The sequence below is a fragment of the Tamandua tetradactyla genome, chromosome 7 (genome assembly GCF_023851605.1).
Source record: "Tamandua tetradactyla isolate mTamTet1 chromosome 7, mTamTet1.pri, whole genome shotgun sequence".
NCBI classification, from domain to species: domain Eukaryota; kingdom Metazoa; phylum Chordata; class Mammalia; order Pilosa; family Myrmecophagidae; genus Tamandua; species Tamandua tetradactyla.
Genome location: NC_135333.1, coordinates 76,408,653 through 76,429,824, shown reverse-complemented (window position 1 = coordinate 76,429,824; position 21,172 = coordinate 76,408,653). Strand labels below are relative to the sequence as shown.

General features: G+C 38.6%; 1 protein-coding gene across 22 annotated transcripts in view; it reads left to right on the top strand.

Annotated features, from left to right (window-relative positions):
• Positions 1 to 21,172, top strand: part of GRIN2B (glutamate ionotropic receptor NMDA type subunit 2B) — an 849,505-nt gene that overhangs the window by 547,208 nt on the left and 281,125 nt on the right. The window contains exon 1 of one of the 22 annotated variants that reach the window (XM_077170144.1): positions 415 to 470. The exons of the other annotated variants lie outside the window; for them this stretch is intronic. Coding sequence (XP_077026259.1) covers positions 447 to 470 — 24 coding nt within the window. The 5' untranslated portion in view covers positions 415 to 446. Of the gene's footprint in view, positions 1 to 414; positions 471 to 21,172 lie in introns of those variants that run through there. 22 annotated transcript variants of the gene reach the window in all.

Below are 21,172 nucleotides of genomic sequence, written 5' to 3'. Positions count from 1 at the left end.
TAACACTGGAGAAGGCCTTCCCAAGTCATTATTTCCCAGCCTAAACAGGGTCTGGAACCCACGATGGGGGCACAGACCTACTCTAAAGAGTCCTGGGAAGAGGGTCAGGAAAGACTACCCAAAGCCGTTTTGATGAGTTCCCAAAACTTTGTTTTTGGGCCTGTTCAGGAGATGGAGCCCTTCAGTGAACTGTTCCTTAAAGCCCCAGGGAAGTACTGTGTGTTTAAATCTCCACTGTTTCTGCCTCTGTCAGTGGCCAAGGCTATTCCTGTCTGCAGGCTGAAACCACAGCTCAGAGACAGAACCCAGGGATCTAAATTCACTGATCAAAAGTTGTGATTATACTTGGTCATGTCCCCCATCTCTGTTCTTGGGGAACAGGATTCTCATGTTCTTCTCCATCTACAGCACTCAGCCAGGGACTGGACCCTGAGGCAAGAGTGAGGATGGTTGCCAGCAGTTGCCATGGAGTGAGTTACTCACAGACCTTCACTGTAATTTCTCAGCCTCTTCTTCCCACTCTTTGCTCAGTGCTGCACAGTGCTCCCCTGCTCTCCAGAGACCCAGAACAGTTATTTCAGATAGTTCCTACCTGCCCACTAGCTGTTTGGAGGAGGAGTGAGTCCTCGAACTCCCTACTCTGCCATGTTTCCTGGAATTGCCCTCCTCTGGAGTACTTTTACCTTAACAAATACCAGTCCTCTCTGGTAATTTATAGGCTAGTAGATAATATGAGATCATGAATTGTTCTCTCTCCTATTTCCTAACTAGAGGTAAGGGACTGGGCAGATAGAAATTAGCATTTAGGGGAAGAATGTCTTTTCCCTGGTTCTTTTGAATCTGTACTAAATATGGTCTGAGATAATTGTTTAAAAATGTATTAATGGGGCAGGCAGTGCAGTGGTGGCTCAGTGGCAGAATTCTCACCTGCCATTCTGGAAACCCAGGTTCAATTCCTGGACCCTGCCCATGCAAAAAAAAAAAAAAAAAAGAAAGTATTAATGAATATGTCAGATAGTGATAAAGCAAGTCTCTTTGAATGAATTTTTGGGCAATATATGGTAGAAGCCTATATACTAGGATTGAGTGAATTCATGATAATCATGTACAGGTAAGTAGACAGCAAATTTGGATAAACTAAATTCTATCTGATTAAGATTCTTCAGTGATCAAAGAAAACTTCAGAAATTGTTGCGTCTCAGTTTTATCCAACTACCCACAGGTCAGATGTAGCTTCCCTTTTCTTCAAAATATTGTCCTGAAGCTAAGTCTTTCACTTCTCATCTGAGATTCTTAAGAAAGGACTCAGTTATACAGGAAAATTTGTGTACAGCTAGGGATACAGACTGGAAGAGCAGGTGATCTTCGAGAAAGAATGGAGAGATAAAGCAGAGAAAGACCAGAAAGAAACTCCCAGAGTATGTGTAGTTGGAGGTGGGAAATCAAAATTATAACCAAATTTTACATTTAATGATGTTTTATAGTTTTCAAAGTGAATTGATGTACTTTGCTTTAATTGGAGACTTGCAACAATTGTACAAGGTGGGAAACTGAATCTTAGCATGTCTATCTGAAAAGAGGCTAACTGTTATAATCATTCCCATTCTCCAGATGAGAAAACTAAGTCTCAGAGAAGTTAAATGATATATCAAAGACTGAGAAGCGTAAGTGGCAGGTCTCGAACTAAATCCATGTTTTCTGGCCATTAATTTAGTTCTACAAGAGACGAGAACCATGAACAGTATTTAATGGTGATGAGTGATTTGTGTCAGCACAGTGCGGTCAGATGAAATGCTAAATGTTTGGCAATTGGAATTCTTTGGAAACCTTGGCTGATGAGATTTAAGTTGTACAAAGAGCTTAGGTGGAACAAGAGAAGAGCAGGAAGTAGTTTCTAGGGGTGATAAAGAAGCTATGGGTATAATAAGTCTTTGTGTTTAAGAACCTAGACATATTAGAAAGGATGAGTAGTGTCAGGGGTGGGAAATTCATGGTTAAAGGCTCAAGCAGAAAAATTTAAAAATAAGGGCAAAAATTAAACCTCAGGGTTTGTGAACAAATGGTAACATCATTCAAACAAATGATGGTAGCCCCAAGTCTACAACCTTTCACCTATATGTCCTCTCTTAGGGAAATATAAAAAGAGCTACTATAAAAGCCTTTCATCAGGGTATACTAAAATCTGTTCTGAACAAAGACCAAAATGGGCTGGGACATTTTTCCTTCATTAACACTTCATTAAGCTTTGTCAGATAAAAGCTTCCTAGCCAGATCCTGGCAAGGGACTCTTACTGAGGTGATAATGAAGAGAAAATGTACTTAGGTTTTTGGCCTACTCCAGAGTTGTTGAATGTAGACTAAAATATATTTTGATAACATAGGCTTTAAAATGGGTATTAATCATCATTTTTTTACTGGGTAGTATAAATAGAATTCATAGGCACAAACAGAAATAAGCATGTACACTACTATAACACAACACATTTCACAATGATTTGGTGATTTGCTGTAAACAAATTATGAAAATATGAGTCACGTTGGATTTGGCCAATGATAGGATGTTGATGGAATTGGAATATATGCATCTTTCTAAAACAAGGTATGATAATCTTGAGTGACCCTTGAGATGCTGGTCCTTCTAGCACTACTCAGTCTACTGGCTACTTAATATTTATCGCCTGCCAGTTTTTCTTAGAGTTAAATGATGCTCAATTTGTAGTGGCTTTCCTAGTATTCCTAAGAAGTTCTGTCACCCTGCTTTAATAACCTGTAAAAGCCTGAAAGTGAAGTCATTGTAAGAGGAAAAAAGTATATTTAATCTTTAATTAGAAAAATCTTTTGGTTTGATCATCTACAAAAAATTGGAAAAATATGAAACCTGGGTGAAATGTGGGATCGCTCCTAGAAGCATTTGATGCATGCATGGCTGTCTGGAAGATTGCATTTACAGTAGCCAGCAATCTGATGTCAATAAAAAGTTTTGAAGGTATGTGTGTACATTTGCATGTGAGTGTGTCCCTGTGTGGGAAGAAGGGAGGGGAGAAAGAAAGTGTGTATTCTTGGGTGTGTGTGTATGCATGTATGTTTATGGGGGTTCTGGAGAGCATAACGAATGGTGATAGTGTTTTAAAGGTGTTTTCCTGTGCCAAGTATTGATATTATAGTTTTTTGTAGAAGTAATGTTGTGACAACAACAAAGCAGATTTCCTAAAACAGAAATGTAAATCACCCCAGCACTCCAACCAACAGTAATCAGAAGGGAGTGGGAAAGGGAAGAAGATTGACATTTATGAAGCATCGACTTTGTATAAGAGATTTATATGTGGTTTCTCATTATAATTCCCTTAGTTTTTTTTTCTGATAAAGCACAGCACTTTTCTAGACCTCACTATACTTTCACCTTATTTCCATAATAAACTGTACAAGTTAGCTTTCTTTTTAGGTCCATTTTCACAAAAAATGTCTACACTTTGGTAATTTCATTGAATTACTTCATTATTAGTTCCTTGGAAAATGGTCTAAGAATTAATTTATTTATTCAGTAAAAATAATTAAGCATCCATTATTTGTTAGACATGATAGAAATGATAGGGTACAGGAGTGAAGCTGCATCTACAGAAATTAGATGTAGCGTACCTGAATTTGGGAACCTGAGATCTAGGAGATCATCATGAAAAGTTTGCAGCAGTGGGCTACAATTAAAAACGAAGCATGTGAGACTCCTGGGGAATATGGCAGAAGAGGGAGCTCGCAGACTCAGTCCTTCCACCAAAATAGGCAAGAAATGGAAAAGCAGGAGGAAGAGGCTGATAAACTATGGTAAAGGACAATTTAAATTGCTTTTCTGTGCAGTAACTACTGGTGCCCATCCCCTAGTCCCATGGCAGGCTGCCTCAGCTTCCAGTCCCAGCTAGTTCACTGGTAATAGGGACACAAAAATCCTCTTCCCCAAGAACAGGAGTGGGTAAGGTCAATCACTGAACATGGGTTTTGATTAGTGGCTTTGGATTGCTATGGGCCTGGCTCTGAGGGCAACTATAGCTTCAACTTACCCTGGACAAAGGTGGCAGTATCCATTGTTTCAGCACCATCCCTAACAAAAGTGGTGGCAGCCATTGTTTCAAAAGTCCATGAACAGTGGCACAGGCAGTAGAGATTTAAGGGTGCAGCACTTCCTTAAGGCTATGGGGGACAGTTAGCTGAAGGGCTGAATTTGCTGGGAAGGCCAGGAGAACTCTGCCTTAGGTAGCTACTTGAGAAGCTTTCAGAGCCCTTCCTGACTCCTCCCCAGGGCACTTTGGAGCTGGTCAGCTCCCCCTTTGTGAGTTCCTGATCCTGTTTTTGCTGAGAGAGACTGACTTGGGAAAGTTCCACCCAGGGTGACACTCATTCCAGCATTTACCCTCCAGGTGAAATCAGCTTGAGACAACAAAAGGAATACAAAAAATTATAGAGGCAGACGGTCTGTGACAAAGATCTGATAGTTTCAAACACCTGGGAAAGTGAGGCCTGTGTCCTAGGAAACAGAAGGGGCAGCCAAACTCCTGTAAATGTGGGAACTACAAAACAACTAATACATAAAAGCCCAGAATACCAGGGAAGCCCAGAAATACAGGGAAAATCCTACACACTGCATTCACCTTTGGCTTACCTACCTGATAGGAGGACTGAAGCTCAAGAAAATCTCTGTCTTATCACCAGACAGTTATAAAACCAAGAAGGAGAATAAGTGGAAAAGCCCCAGGATTAAAATATTAAAATGTGCAGTGTGCAACGAATACAAGACAAACAAAGAAACAGGAAATGATTGCCCACCCAAAGGAAGAAGATAAACTCCAGAAAACACCAATAAAGAACACTAGAATGTGGAAGAAAGCCTCTAAAAAATGATCTTAAAAATGCTTAAGGAGAGCAGGCCACGGTGGCTCAGCAGGCAGGAATGCTTGCCTGTGATGCCAGAGGACCCGGGTTTGATTCCCGGTGCCTGCCCATGTAAAAAAAAAAAAAAAAAAAAAAAAATGCTTAAGGAGATGAAGCAAAGTACAGAGAAAAAAATAAAAGAGATTAGGAAAGCAATATGAGAATTTAAATTAAGAGATAGACATTTTAAAAAGGAACCAAACAGAACTATTAGAGTTGAAGGCCACAATAACTGAAATGAAAAATGCTCATGAGGTTTTCAAGAGGAGATTGGAGCTGGCAGAAGAAAGAATCTGTGAACTTGAAGACAAGATACTTGAAATGAGTCAGGCTGATAAGCAAAACAAAAGAAATATTAAAAATGAAGATAGCCTAAGACAGCTATGGGACACCATCAAGTACACCAATGAGCACATTATCAAAGTCCCAGAAGAAGAAGGAACAGTGAAAGGGGCAGAAGGAATAGTCAAATAAGTAGTTATAGAGAAGTTCCCAAACTTAACAAAAGACATGACTACGCAATCCTAAGAAGCTCAGAGAACATCTAACAGGTTAAATATGAAGAAAAATACGGCTTACCGTATATTGATTACATTGTAGAGTATAAAAGACAAGGAGAGAGTTCTGAAAGCTGCAAGAGAAAAATAATGTGTTATGTACAAGGGAGTCCCAATTGGGTTGAATGTCGATTCTCTTCAGAAACCATGGAGGTAAGAAGGCAGTGGGCTGAAGTACTTAAAATGCTGAAAGAAAACAGTTCTCATCCAGTAATTTTATTTCTGTCAAGATTTTCTACCAAAAATGAGTGAGAGTTTAAGGCGTTCTCAGATAAATGAAAGCCGAGGGAGTTCATCACCACTAGGCTTGCCCAATAAAAAATGCTAAAGGGACTTCTACAGTCTGAAAGAAAATGATATTAGACAGTGGTATAAAGTGGAATAAAGAAATAAAGCCTAGTGGTAAAGGTAACCACTTAGATAATTATAAATGCCAGCATTATTGTAGAATATTATAACTCTACTTCTTACTTCCTGCAGGTGCTAAAATGCAAATGAATGAAAAGTAATGATAAACCTATGTTTGCGTACCTACAATGTATAAAAATAAAGTAGTAACAAGTGCAAAAAATGGTGGGGAGGTTTGCTTATTTGAAGCTATCATGTACCCCAGAAAAGCCATATCCTTTAATCCTCATTCAGTATTGCTGGGTGGAATCTTTTTTATTGTTTCCATGGATATATGATCCACCCAATTGTGGGTGGTAACTTTTGATTAGATGGTTTCCATGGAGATGCGTCTCCACCCATTCAAGGTGGGGTTGCTTTACTGGAGCCCTTTAAGAGGTAACCATTTTGGAAAAAGTTTTAGAGCCACCAGAACCAATAGAGCCAACAGAATAAACAGAGACCTGAGGAAGCCATTGAAGACACCTGGAGAGGAAGCTAACAGACGTTGCCATGTGCATCTCTAACTGGAGAGAAACCCTGAACATCACTGGCCATCTTGAACCCAGGTATCTTTTACTGCATACCTTGATTTGGACATTTTTTATAGCTTTACTTTAATTTGGACATTTTTTACAGTCTTAGAACACTGTAAACTTGCAACTTAATAAATTCCCCTTTTTAAAAGCCCTTCCATTTCTGTTATATGGCATTCCAGCAGCTTACAAACTAGAACAGGAGGGCAGAGGGTTATAGGAAAAGTATATGTACATGCTATTGAAGTTAAGTTGGTTTCAGACAAAATATAATGTTATATATTTAAGATGTTAAATGTTACTGCCACGGTAACAGCAAGGAAAACACATGAAAAATATATTTAGATAGAAGTATGAAGGCATTCAATGTGGTACACACCAGACAGCAAATAAATATAAGAATAAGCTTTTACAGAAGTCCAGGAAAAAAAAAGGTATGAGACATACAAAGGCTAAATGACAAAATAGCAGGATAAAGTCCTGTATTTTCAGTAGTGATTTTAAATGTAAATAGATTAAATTTACCAGTCAAAAGCAGAGAGTAACAAAATTGATTAAAAAAAAAAAGCATTCCCCAACTATTTGGTGTCTGAAAGAGACTTATCTGATATTTAAAAGTAGGTTGAGGGTGCAATGGTTAGAAAAAATATACCATGCAAGTAGTAAGCAGAAAAGAGCTAGGGTGGCTATACTAATATTGGATAAAATAGACTTTAAGTCAAAATGAGTTACAAACAACAAAGATGTTCATTAAATATTGTTAAAGAGGACAATTCAACAGACAGATGTAGTAATTATAAAAATATATGCACATAATGGCATATGTTGAAGCAAATACTGACATATTATTGAAGGGATAAGTTGATGATTCTAAATTCATAGTTAGATATTTTAACATACCACTCTCAATACTGGATGGAAAATCTAATTAGAAGATCAATAAGGAAGTACAGGGCCTACATGATACACTAAATCAAAGACATATATAGAATACTACACCACACAAAAACAGAATATGCATTCTTCTTGAGTTCATATGGATCATTCTCCAAGATAGACCATATTTTGGCACAAAACAAGTCTCAATAAATTAAAAAATATTGAAATAGAGAAATATTGAAATCATGCAATGTTTATTGTCTGACCATAATGGAATGAAGCTAGAGATCAATAATAGGGAGAGATGGAAAATTCATAAATATGTGGAAATTAAACAACATAAAGTGTAAAAGAGGAAATCGCAAGTGAAAGTAGGATAAATCTTGAGGTGGAATGAAAATGAAAATGCATATACCAAAATTTACAGGAAGAAGTGAAGGCAATGCAGAGAGAGAAATTTATAGCCCTAAATGCTTATATTTTAAAGGAAGATAGACTTCAGATCAGAGACCTAACCTTAAAACTAGAAGAACTAGAAAAAGAAGAGCAAACTAAACCCAAAGGTAGCAGAAGGAAGGAAATGACAAAGATTAGAGTAGAGATAAATGAAATAGAAAACAATAAAACAATGAGAGAATCAACCAAACCACAAGTTGGTTCTTTGAAAAAAACAAAAAAATTGCCAAACCTTTAGCTAGCGTAACAAAGAAAAAAAGAGAGAGAATACAAATAACAAAAATTGGAAATGAAAAGGGGAACATGACTATCAACCCATTGAAGAAAAAAAGAATATAAGAAGACATTAGGAACTACTGTGTGACAATAAATTAGATAACCTTGATGACATGAATAAAGTTTTAGAAACACAAAAACTGCCTACATTGACTCAAGAAGAAATAGAAGCTCTCAACAAACCAGTTACTAATAGAGATTAATCAATAATTAGACACCGCCCCCAAAATAAAAGCCCCAACCCAGAAACCTTCACAGAGGAATCTTACCAAACATTCAAAAAACATTTAACTCCAATTCTGCTCAAAATCTTCAAAAAAATTGAAGAGGAGGTAACAATCCCTAACTCATTTTATGAGGCAACACCACCCTCAAACCAAAGACAGAAAAAGATAAAGCAGAAACAGAACAACAGAGCAATATCTCTTACGAATATAGATGTAAAAATCCTCAACAAATACTAGCAAACTGAATCCAACAGCATATTAGAATTATACACCATGATCAAGTGGGATTTATCCCTGGTATGCAAGATTCGTTCAATATAAGAAAATCAATACACAACATTAATAGAATGAAGGAAAAATAAAGCACATGATAATCTCAATTGATGCAAAAAAGACATTTGTCAAAAAACAGTACCCTTTTGTTTTAAAAACACTTAAAATACTAGGAATAGAAGAAACTTCCTCAACATGGTAAAGGGCACATAGGAAAGGCCCACAGTTAGCATCTGATTTTATGGTGAAAGACTGAAAGCTTTCCCTATAAGAGAAGGATATCCACTGTAACTACTGTAATCCAACATTGTACTGGAAGTTCTTGCCAGACTAATTAGGCAAGAAAAAGAAATAAAATCATCCAAACTGGAAAGGAGGAAGTAAATTTCACTGTTTGCAGAGTATATAATACTGGATATAGAAAATCCTGAAAAATCCACAGCAAAGCTCATAGTACTAATAAATGAATTCAGCAAAGTACTGGGATACAAGATCAACATCAAAAATCAGTAGTGTTTCTATACATAAGCAATGAATAATCAGAGGAAATCAATAAAAAATTCCTTTCACAATAACAAGTAATAAAAATCAAATATTGAAATTGATAAATCATTAAATGTATATGGAAGGGTAATGGGACCCAAATAGCTAAAGGAATCTTGAAATTGAAGATTGAAGTTGGACGAGCCACACTTCTGGATCTTAAAAGAATTACAAAGCCACAGTAATCAAAACAGTATGGTACAGGCACAAGGACAGACATATAGACCAATGGAATAGAATTGAGGGCTCAGAAATCAACCCTCATAATTGTGGCCAACTGATTTTTGACAAGGTGGCAAAGACCACTCAATTGGGAAAGAACTTTCTTCAACTAATGGTGCTGGAAAAACTGGATCTCCATTTGCAAGAAAAAAGAGGAGGACTCTCTATCTTACACCATATACAAAAGTCAACTCAAAATTGGTAACAGGCATTAATATAAGATCTAGAACTATTAAACTCCTTCAGAACTTGGTGTGATGCAATGATTTCTTAGACTTTACACCCAAAGCACAAGCAACAAAAGAAAAAAAAATAGATAAATGGAATCTCATCAAAATTAAAAGCTTTCATTCCTCAGAGGATTTTATCATGGAAATAAAACAACCAACTATGCAATAGGAGACAATATTTAGAAGCACAACCACTAAAGGTTTAATATCCAGAATATACACAGAAATCCTTCAACTTAACTATAAAAAGACTAACAACCCGATTAAAAAATGGGCAAAATAGTTGAACAGACATCTCTCCAAAGAAGATATACAAATAGATAGACAGCACATGAGAAGATGTTTAATCTCATTAGCCACGAGGGAAATGCAAATCAAAACCACAATGAAATACCATATCACACCCATTAGAATGGTTGCTATTAAAAAAAATGGAAATTACCAAGTGTTGGGAAGAATGGGGAGAAGTAGTAACACTCGTTCATTGCTGGTAGCAAGGTAAAATGATGCAACCACTGTGAAAGACAGTCTGGTGGTTCCTCAGAAAGTTGTTTGAAACTACCACATGACCTGGCAATCCCACTTCTAGGTATATATACTCAAAAAGAATTGAAAGACACTGAAACAGGTATTTGCATATCAGTGTTCATAGTGGCATTATTAAAAATTGCCAGAAGATGGAAGCAACCCAAGTGTCTATCATCCGATGAATGGGTAAATAAATGAAGTATATACATACAAGGTAATGTTTTTCAGCCATAAAAAGAAATGAAGTCCTGCTACATAAAACCACATGGATGAACTTTGAAGATGTCAAGTGAGCAAAATAAGCCAAGTACGAAAGGACGATATTGTGTGATCTCACTGATTTGGAACAATTAGAATAAGCAAACTCCTAGAGTCAGAATCTAGAATATAGTTATAGGGGATAATGTAGGGATAACGAATGGGAAATTAAAGCTTAAAGTATGCAGGATTCTTCTCTGGAATGATGGAAATATTTTGAAAATGGATGGTTGGGATGGTAGCACAACAGTGTGAATACAATTATCAGCACTGAAATATATATATATATGAATGTGATTAAAGGGGGAAATGTAAGGTTTTATGTATGCTAGCTGGATACAAATTTTAAAAATCCATCGAACTATACTACCCAGTGAACCCTAAATTAAACCATGGACTTAAATAACTAGTACAATTATAAAAATGTGCTAACATCAATTTTAACCTATATTCCACACCAATGTAAGGTGGTGGTGGTGGGGTGGTATATGGAAATCCTGTATTTCATGCATAATTGTTCTGTAAACCCACGACTTCTCTAATGAAGAAAAAAATAGGCATGGTGACTTTAACACGTTAAAGCCTTGCCTCAGAGGACTAAGAAACATAATACATAGTATAGCTACTGATGCAAACGTTGGTATTAAGTAAGCGGTTTCCCATCAATGTTAGTTGACTGTGAAAAATGACATCAAAGAAGTGAAAACAAAAACCCAGATATGGCACAATGAAAACCCCATGTGTCTGAATTCAGAATATACGTGAATTGTGAGCATTGCATTGAGGTTTGGCTTTATTAAACTGCCCAAGTACCTTTTTTCTGGGAGTGAGTCTCTTCCCCACGCCTCCACTTCTGCTGAGAGTGCTCCAGCTCTCGGTGAGGACTTTGGTGCTAACAGGACAACAGCCTCTGTAGCCAGTTGCTTAGAGAAACCTGGGTTTGCAGGCTAATTATTTTATGATGATAGGGGTAGCAGCGGCGTCACGATATAACATGATATAGCATACTTATTTTCCCAAGTAAATATATTTTTAAAACCCTATGCTACCTTTTTGTTGTTGTTATTAAAGAAAGGACATAGAAACTAAAAATAAAACTATGAAATAAATCTTAGAATAAATGGCAATCCTTCAAATTGAGTACATTTAGTCATATCAACAACTTACCACGTTGTTCTTGTTTGTCTTATTCCTCTATGGGCCAATGATAATTTTGTCATGGATTGTCATTGATCCATAGACCCATGTTTGGGAAGCACTGGTGTAGATATTTGCTAGAAGGCAGCATTACCAGGGAAGTTACTTCTAAGAGCTGTGGATCCAGATGCATCTCCTGCACTGCTGGTGTGGAGCCTGACAGGTGGGGGCTCTGCTGATAATCCTGTTTCTCTGGCAAAGAAATTGCAGTGCAACAAAGAGTGTTGCACCGAGGTTCTCTGGCATATCATGATCTCCTTCAATGACAGCCTGATGAGGCTTGAGGACTGGGGGGAAGTGATCGACGTACTCTGTCATAACTTTAGCAAGCCTTTTATTTCTGTCCTGTGTGACATATTCATCAACAATCTGAGAGAACAAAATCTAAACATAACTTTCTGGTTGGAAGTTATTTCAAAACCGTGGTACAGAGGAATGAGAGTTTATCTGAGAGTTAGAAATCCTGGGTTAGAATTCTGGCTCTATCATGGCTAGATGCATGATTTTAGAAAAGTCACGTCATTCACTGGGTCTCAGAGTTCTAATCCTTAAAAGAAGAATTGTATCCCCTGGGACTCATGAAGTTATTTTTAGTGTTTTGAAAAAACAAAACCAACAATAACTTTACATTTACCCACTTAGGCTAAGAAAAATATTTCTTTGCTTTGAGTTGATATTATATAAATATCAGCTCACCAATTTACAGTTATCTCATGCTGCTCCAATATCTATTACTAAAAAGGAGAAAGCTATGACTATTTAACATACATAAATATGAGCATCATGTCATACACATAGTGGGAATGATTTTCCTTTACTTCATGCTTCTAGGCCCCTGGAGAATCAAGCCATAGTAATTAATATTTACTCTTTAGAAATGTGCAAAAATTTTAGGATAAGGTTTAATAAAAAGGCTCATAGAGGAAATAAATAAAACAAAAATATAGCATACCAAAAATAAAAATCAGCCACATGGTGCTGTTTTTAGAACAAATCAACAAAGAAACACTTGGTGATTTAGGACATGCAAAAAAGGTGGAAGGTAATCTAACATGACCCAAACAAATGCTTTGCTGAGTGCTTTATATTTAATTACAATGTATCTCATTATAGTATTTAACATGTTGTATTGATTATATTGTTTGACCCTTTCTGTAATTCTGTGAGGTGGGTATAATTAATTACCCCAATTTGAGGCCAGAGCAATCAAGTGCTTGTCAAAGTTGCATGTCAGGTAGGAGGCATAACCAGGATTTTAACCCGGGTATCCTTGGTTTCAAATTTTGAGACTCCCCTCTGCACTGGTACATTCATTCATTGTCATTTCCTAATTCAGAGTAAGTGGCCAGCATACTTTTCTCAGCCCAGGGAATCTTTACCTTTCTTTCTCTGCTCCTCTTCCTTTTTTTCCTTTCCAAGGAGATGACCTTGAGTTCCTTCCCATTTGCATGTTTCTAGTGTTTGGATTCTACTGAATAAACAGGTTCCAGCAGGAGCATCTGGTCCGTGATATGGAGGAGTACAGTGGGTCAGAACCAAGAGGCACAGCACAAAGTGGAGTAGTGCATTCTGCACCTGGTATCGTGCATAATGGCCCCTTGGAGATGAAGTGAAATGTGCCTCAGCATTCGAGTTACAAGTGGCTTGGTCCCTCATTAGAAGATCAATCTGGCCTTCCCGTAGCTAGGTGGGGAGACAAATTATGTTTTCTTATGAAAGATTCAAGTGTTACAATATTCCATGGTTTCTTTATATTATAAACACATACACATATGCAGATTTTCCATTATGGAGATTATTTTATGTTCATTGAATGAAATGTTCTAGTTCACTCAATAAAGTCAGTGCTTTGACCCAGTTATTACTCACTAAACAAGGTGAATTTTCAATAGCCAATTGATGCTGTTTGGTGGTTTTTAGTGTGCATATTATTCTTAGTTCTGAGGTTTTTCTGATGCCCGTCCTTGTTTCTCTAAAGACTGTGGATGACAGTGGCATAAATCTGAGGCTTGTAGTCACAAGATCTTTGCTTGACATTTGGGTCTTCTCCTGGCTCTGCCTCTTACCGGCTGCATGACCTTGGACAGATCATTGATTCTATGAGAGCCAAAGTTTCTGGGTCCATAAAATGATAATGGATGATGTAATGATTAAAATGAAATAATATACAAGAGAAAGCTTTGTTAAACTATGAGCACTGTAAAGCATCAATTGGGTGTTTTTATGACTCTGGTTAGAAACAATTGAAAATAACTTGGGGATCTTCACCATGATGATTGTATGTGTGATTACATTCCACCTGATTGAACCACATTCAAATTTCCATTCCAGAAAAGGTTCTAAGCCAAACATTTCCTCTGTGTAAACAAATCGTGGTAAAGCTGTTCCTGGGCCACATCTCCTTTGATAAGAAGTTAGTTCTTAGCCCTTATGCAACCTATCTGCCTTGTTCTGTGGATGTCTGTGTACATTATGCCTCGTATTTAATTTTTTTTGGGGGGAGTGCATGGTCCGGGAATTGGGTCTGGGTCTCCTGCATGGACACATAATTAACTTTAAATGATAGACTATCAGTCTTCCAGACGACTTTAGAAATACTGGATTCCTTGCTTTGTCCTTTCTATGTTGCTTCACCTTTTGCACATGTGTGCGTCACTAAGCCAGTGAGAACTTAACCTTGGAATGTTATCAAAAAATGTTATAAACAAAATAATCCCTTGTGGTACCTTCTTTGCCTCATGTTGGCAGAGTGGATGGGTGAAAGGGCTGAAAGAGTGGTTCAGGTATTAGAATCCTTGCTAAATGACTGCCGATTTGATGAGCTCCCTAAAGGAGCACTTCCAAGTAAGTCAGTTTGTCAGTGAAGGTGAGTAGATGAGCGCTGGAATAACCTGGGACACAGGAGATGAGTTTTATGCCACCTTGCATCAGCAGAATGCCAAGAGCAGGCTGGCAGCATCCTCTATACATCTATCCTGAAATGTACTAATCTCTTGAGCCAAACATCTGGCTTCTCCAGCTACTCTGCTTTTCCAATTCTTCCCTTTTAAATTTCTTTGAGGCCATGTTAGAAATTTTCCTTTGTCCCACCTGATCATCAGTGACTACTGGATGAATGAATGTTACTACCCCATTAATCCATGAAGAGGCGACAGGCGAGGGAATAGGTAAGGGGGAGAAAAGAAAGACATGGACCTTACAGGAGGTGGAGGCCAAAAGGTTGTGACTATAATCAGAACAATGCATGGATAATTCAATTTTAAAAATGCAGGTTAATTCAACTGAGGAATGGAAAGAGAACAGGAGGATGAGGTAGAAAGAATAGAGTTTGGCAAGAAAAACGATGCTAGTGCCTTTGGGTTTTGGCAGATTGGAGTGCTTCAGATACGGAAGATTTTCTGGATCACATGAACTTAGAAGTTTTCCTCAGAAGGAATATCAAGGATTAATGTTTATTAATTAATGTAAATTAATTAAAGTGGAAAATAGACCACACAGGTGATTTGGCCATGTCTGACTGTGCTTCAGACTTTATCCTGAGTAGAATTGTTAAGTATAGGTTTGTTAAGCACGTCTTAATTTCCTCTCTCCTCTTTCTCATTTGCCATTTATCTCTTACTCTGTCCTATTCTTACCCTTCTGATATGCAAATATTTCATCATTTAATCTTTTCATAAATGATTTCACTTTTCCTCTTGTATCTCCCTCTTAAAGTATATAACGTCCTTTGGAATTCGTGGAGATTATAACCAGAGAAAAGACATAATTACAACCAAGGATTATATGGTATGGTATTTTCTATTAAACAAATATTTATTGGCATTTACTAGAAAGGCAGTATGCCAAGGGAGGCTGAGAGTTCCATCAGTTGCATTTCTTCATCTCTACAAAGCACTCCAAATGAGAATATATAATAAATTTAGATGAGTATTTGTTTTTCAGTGCAGCTTCTGCGTGAATCCTGAAGCTCAACCTTCCAAACAGGTTGCCAGCCCCACAGCCACAGTAGGTAGTTAAGAGCAGAGCATATAAATGTCAAAAGCAGGTTCTACTGGCTCCTACCTGTTTGGCCTTAATCAATTACTTAAACTTTTAAAACCTCACTGTAAAGCTCTTCACTGTAAGACCAGGATAATACTACCAACCTTGAGGGGTTAATGGAGAAGGAAAAAACCTTCCCTCACCCACATACCCAGGATGGCACTTGGCCCAAAAGGAACCTTCTCATTGCAAATGGGCCAGGTGCTGCCTCTCACTCTTCCACAGATATTTCATTCAATTCTCACAACCATCCGGTGAGATAGAGATGATCCAAGTGAAATGTCAGACTCAGGGGGACATGCTACGTCATGTATGCATGAAGTGGTGGAGGAGGACATGTCTCAGAGAAAGATGCCTTCTAAGTAGGAGTTGGGCGTGGTGGTGAGGCTGAGGGTGCTCTTGGTGGGAGAGGGCTGATGTCCTGTAGCTTGTGTCCCTGTGAGGCACATACTTGGAGATCTCTACCTTGAGAGCTGGTCACCCAGGAGTGGCCCATTCTGGGCTGAGGGATGCTTCTGGAATGGGAAGCTCTCTGATAGTCTACAGCAGAGCAAGTGGAAATTTCAGCTTCATGAGCTAAGAATAAATACATGGAAAGAATATGATTTGATGTAAGCCAATAAATGCAAAAGGGAAAGGGCTAGGCCTGGAGATAACAGTTCATTTATCTGTTTTTATTATAATATTCTGATTAAGTTTAGAACAAAGTATATTCTTCATTCCCCCATATTCTTCAGAAGCGCATCAGGTTGCCTGGACACTTAGCAGGCACACTGGTCATCTTTCAGACGTCTGGGTTGGCCTGTGGGCCCCATGAGCTTCTCCTTATGTTTCTGGCTTGATGTTCACCTTCTAGAACTTTGCCATTTACTGGATCTGTCAGAAGGGCTCTGTGGCTCTAACAGAGGAGAAAGTGTGTAAAAAGCAGGCCAGGCAAGAAAACCAGAAAGGACTAGCAGAAGCACTTTATTTTTCTTCACATGGGCAGGCACCAGGAATCGAACCCAGGTCTCCGGCATAGCAGGCGAGAACTCTGCCTGCTGAGCCACCGTGACCCGCCCAGAAGCACTTTTTAAAAGGAAAGAATTAAGAGTAATATGGCAGGCAGTGTAGTTGAGAATTAGTTGCAAGGCAAAATAAATGCTGAACATTAGGCGCATAATTTCAGTAATTAATGTTCCAGATGGGAGAACAGTTTTATATTCTTAGTCACATTTTCAAAAGGTTCAGAGCCACTCAGTAAACAGTTTCCTGAATTCCTGTCACTGCTGGCTTGATTCCAGCGTACCACCCATTCATCTAAGGATAGTTTCCAGGTAACCATCCTAGTAAAAAAAGGTTTCTTCCTTTTTTTTAAATAAAGTCTTTTTTTTTTTCATTAGGCCAGAATTCCCAGGCAATGTGCTATGAATGGTTTATTGCTGTTGTCAAATTTTTGCTGCCCTCAGTCCTCAGGGCTACTGGGCTCCTTCCCCTTTAGCACAAGACACGATCTCCTTGGGGTCCCTCAGAGGTGGCCTGAGGCCAAGGGACAGGCTGTATGGGGGTAGAGGGGATAGTTCTGATGGCTGCCCTCGTGGGAGAATCTTTCTTAAGACATAGATTAACCATATGCAAATAGAGTCCCCCGCCTGCCCAACTCAGGGAAGAAAGACTCAGTTTGGAATGTGCAGCTTCACTGTTTGAAATTTTCCTTGAAAAATGGCCAAGCCTTGAACAGCATCTCCCTCTGGCCCATGATGGACTTCACTCAATGCTGCCCTCCCCCCCCCCACTTTTCTCTTTCTTCTTCATCTTCATAGTTGAACTATTTAACATGATCTTTAAAGATATGCCTGGCTGCCTTATGGAGAGTCAGAGTTGCCATGGCAATGTGGCCTGTTTCTCCAAATTAGAACATATTCCTGCTGGTTTTTTTTTTCATGTGGTATGTTTTCTCTCACATACGACTCTTATGCTTTCTTAAATTTTTTCTTCCCTTTCTCCACCAGAATGCTAATGTAAGTAGCTGTCCACAGGATTGGCTAGCGCTCCATTTTAGAGAGGCATTTTCTTGATGTCCTTCCTGGTCCTCATTGTCTGTCTACTCCTGTGCGGCGGCTGTGTGTCTATGGAAGAGCCATTTCAGCTGCCTTCACCGTATCCCTTCTGCTGGGTTTGTCCCCAACTTCTGTTCTAACTGGGCTGGGCTAAAGGCAAAAGAATTTCTGTTTTAGGTAAAATCCTTTTGTTAATGGAAAGAGATAGGGAAGAGAGCAGTGCAGCTTGGATTTAGTTATTTCTCAGAAACTTCTTCCCAGGCACACAATCACACTGGGGGACATTCCATGATCAATGGAATTCAGATACAGGATGTTGTGCCCACTTGTACTTCCCTTATGGATTCCAGGAAAGTATGGGTTTCAAATATGGAAAGCTGTATAATCTGAAGATTGAGATAAAAATTGGTCAATGCTTTAAAAAAAATAGGGCTAGGGATGTCTTTTACTTGAGGATTATTTCTGCTCTTCATGTTATAGATAGTTCCTTGAGCCACTTGAATTATAGTCTGTGATACAAATGGGTGAACAAAGAGAATGAAAAAAGGAAGATAGAGTTAACTTTTCTTTCATTTTCATTCCTGCAGCTCTGTCCTTGGCATAAGATGATTCACTAGAAAAGATTCATTTGGTCCATTCTTAGAGTAGAGGTGGCCAAACTTGGATGCATTTGGAACCAACTGGGGAATTAAAAAATACAAAGCCTTGTCTCTCCCCTATAGAGTCTGAGGTCATTATTTTGGGGTACAGCTTAGGCACTGGGATTGCTTAAACATTCCCCCATGCGATTCTAATGTATAATAGATGTCAAGAATTACTGGCTTAGATGGTGATTACTTGAAAGGTAGTAATCATGGCTGTAAAGTAGCCATTTCTGGGTCCCACTGTTTAAAATGGTTGTATGAAATCCTCAGAAAAAAGGCACATAATTCTTAGACTTCATTCAAATTTTTTCTTCCCTCCCCCACGTATCACTTTTAGAAAAAGCAAGGTCATTGCTTGGGACTTCTGAAACATGACTGTCCTTTAACTTTCAAGGGGTTGAAAGGAGGAAACCAATGCAATTAGCTAGGTCAACAAGTAAGCAGCTGTCACAGGGCAAGGTCCACCCACGGACAGGAGTCAACAAGAGGGAAACCCAAGCAGGGGTCAGGGGTTGCTAATGTGAGGGTGAGGAGGTGGGAAATAAGGTACTGCCTCGGCCATGCTTAGGTCAAAAGATGACACTCTTAGTGGTGAGTTTGAGAGAAACATGACTTGGCATTTCAATTTGCCTCTGGACCTAGACCTAAAGCTGCTGAGGGAACTTCCTGTGGAAGGTCTCTGCTAATTCTAGAAGTTAGCAAATAGAACAGTTGTGTTTTCACCTTGCTCTATTTTCTTTCCTTTACTGCAGGCAATGGGCATAAGAAGTACAGCAGGAGGTAACAAATCTTCAAGTTACAGAATTTTGTCCATATTCAGAAAACATCACTAGAATGATCAGGAGTTTGTTTGTTCTCCCTCTGATTTCTATTAGGGAAGAATCCTGGGGTGTTAGGAAGAGCCTGATACCAGCTCTGCCATTAGCAAGCTGTGCTACTATATAGAAGTCTCTTACCCTCTGGGGATTTCATTTCTTTTTTTCTTTAAAATGGGCAGTGGGGTATAAAGTCATCTTTCAGTTGTAAGGATGATTTGTCCATCAACCCCATGTTTGCACCTGCCATTTGTCAAAAGTTACCAGTAGGATGGCAGATTGGCAACCTTGTCTTTAGAGGTCCCACCTTAGATTAGATCAGAATGAGAGATGAGCCAGACTAGAGGAATTCCAGATTTAGTCCTTCAGGAAAAAAAAACCCAAAAGAACAATGAGAAAACCACTAAATTTGTAACAGAACAAATTCTCAGGTAGCTTAAAGACCCAAACTTAGGAATCAGTGAAAATATAGGGCATAACTAGAATTAAAAGACCAAGATTCTGAGGAGACAGAGTGGAACAGCATTGCGAGGCTCGCTGTGGCAGTCCCAGGTTCTAGGGTATTTGGATGCTCATGAGGACCAGGTATGGACAATAGATCTAATAATTCTCATTTTTGAGTGCCTACAACAGTCTAAGCAGATTGATTGATACTGAAATGTCTTCATGGTCATCTATCGTCCAAGTTCTGTTTTGATAGGCTTATGGGTCACTCTGGATCCATATCCCCTATCTACTTTCATTTGAAGGGACAGTGATTCGTAATGGCATAGCATACCCCAAGCACTTATGAGGCAATGTTCTCACGAAGCTTTAGCGCCAGTAGTACTCACAACTTTAACAGTGCATGCTTGTTGAACATGCAGCATACCAAGTCATTTTCCTTTTACCCTATTTGTTTCTCATACCATTCATTAATTCATTCACTTATCCCAAAATTATTTTTGAGCACCTGTTATAGGAAGCACTGAGGATACAGTGGTGAATACAGTCCCTATCACCATGTAGGTTATAGTTAAGAGAGTCATTAAATAATCACAGATAAATCTAAAATCCCAACTATAAATAGAGGGCTTGACCTAGTCAGATCAGGAAGGTGGCAGGATGAGTAGTGTCAGCTGGGCACAGAGGGGAAGAAAGAGGGTCTAGGCAGAGGGAAAATGGCCTTGTGGTGGAAGGGGCCCATGGTTGGATTGAGATTCTGAGGAAGGCCAGTGTGGCTGGAACCAAACTATCAAAGACACAAGTAACAGCAAAGCAAGACAGATGGTCACTATAGCTGGGGAGTGTTCGGTTTGTCACAGGAAGTCACACCTCAAGGGGACAGGCAGGGAACCTTCTCAAACCCTTATGAATGATGTTTGAGCACATCAAAGCATCATTTGGAGAAGGGCCTTGCCTTGAAGAGTGAGCACACTCTTTGTGAATATGGAGTTGAGGTAGCTCAGGAAGGTGAGAGGATACAGAGCATGGCGCTGTGGTGAGGGAAAGCAACAAATCCACTTTGGCTTAATTATAAGGTAGATTTAGGGGAAGCAACCCAAGATAAGGATGCTGAGGTGGAATGTTGAGTTCATTCTTTGGAAAGCAACATATTTTAAAACCTTTTCAGAATATAGAGAGCTCTAGTTCACTGACATCACAGGAATGCAAATTCAAAGACTAAAGGGAAACCATATATCTTCCATCAGAGTGACAATTTAAAAAATTAAAATAGTGTTGGTAGAGTGTGGGGAAATAGAAACCCTCATAAACTCATGGTAAAAGTTTAAATTGGAATGACCATTTTGGAAGACAATTTGTCAATAAAGTTTCCAAAATGTGTATACTTATTGCACCTATTGCACTTACAAAAATTGATCCATGTCAACACAAAATTATCTGAAAAGATGGTCAGCTTAACGTTATTTATCATAGTGAGTGATCTGAAGCATTTTATATGTTCAGTGGTGAGGGACTGGCTAAATTAAAGTAAGGTATGGATAATAAGCAGCCGTTAAAAATCACGTTACCAAAGAAAAGAATATTTAATTAAATGGGAAAATGTCATTATAAAAACATGAAAAAAAGCCATATGACAATTAGTCACCAAATATTGATTGTCTATTATTATGGGCACTGTTGTGGGTTACTGGGAATAAAGT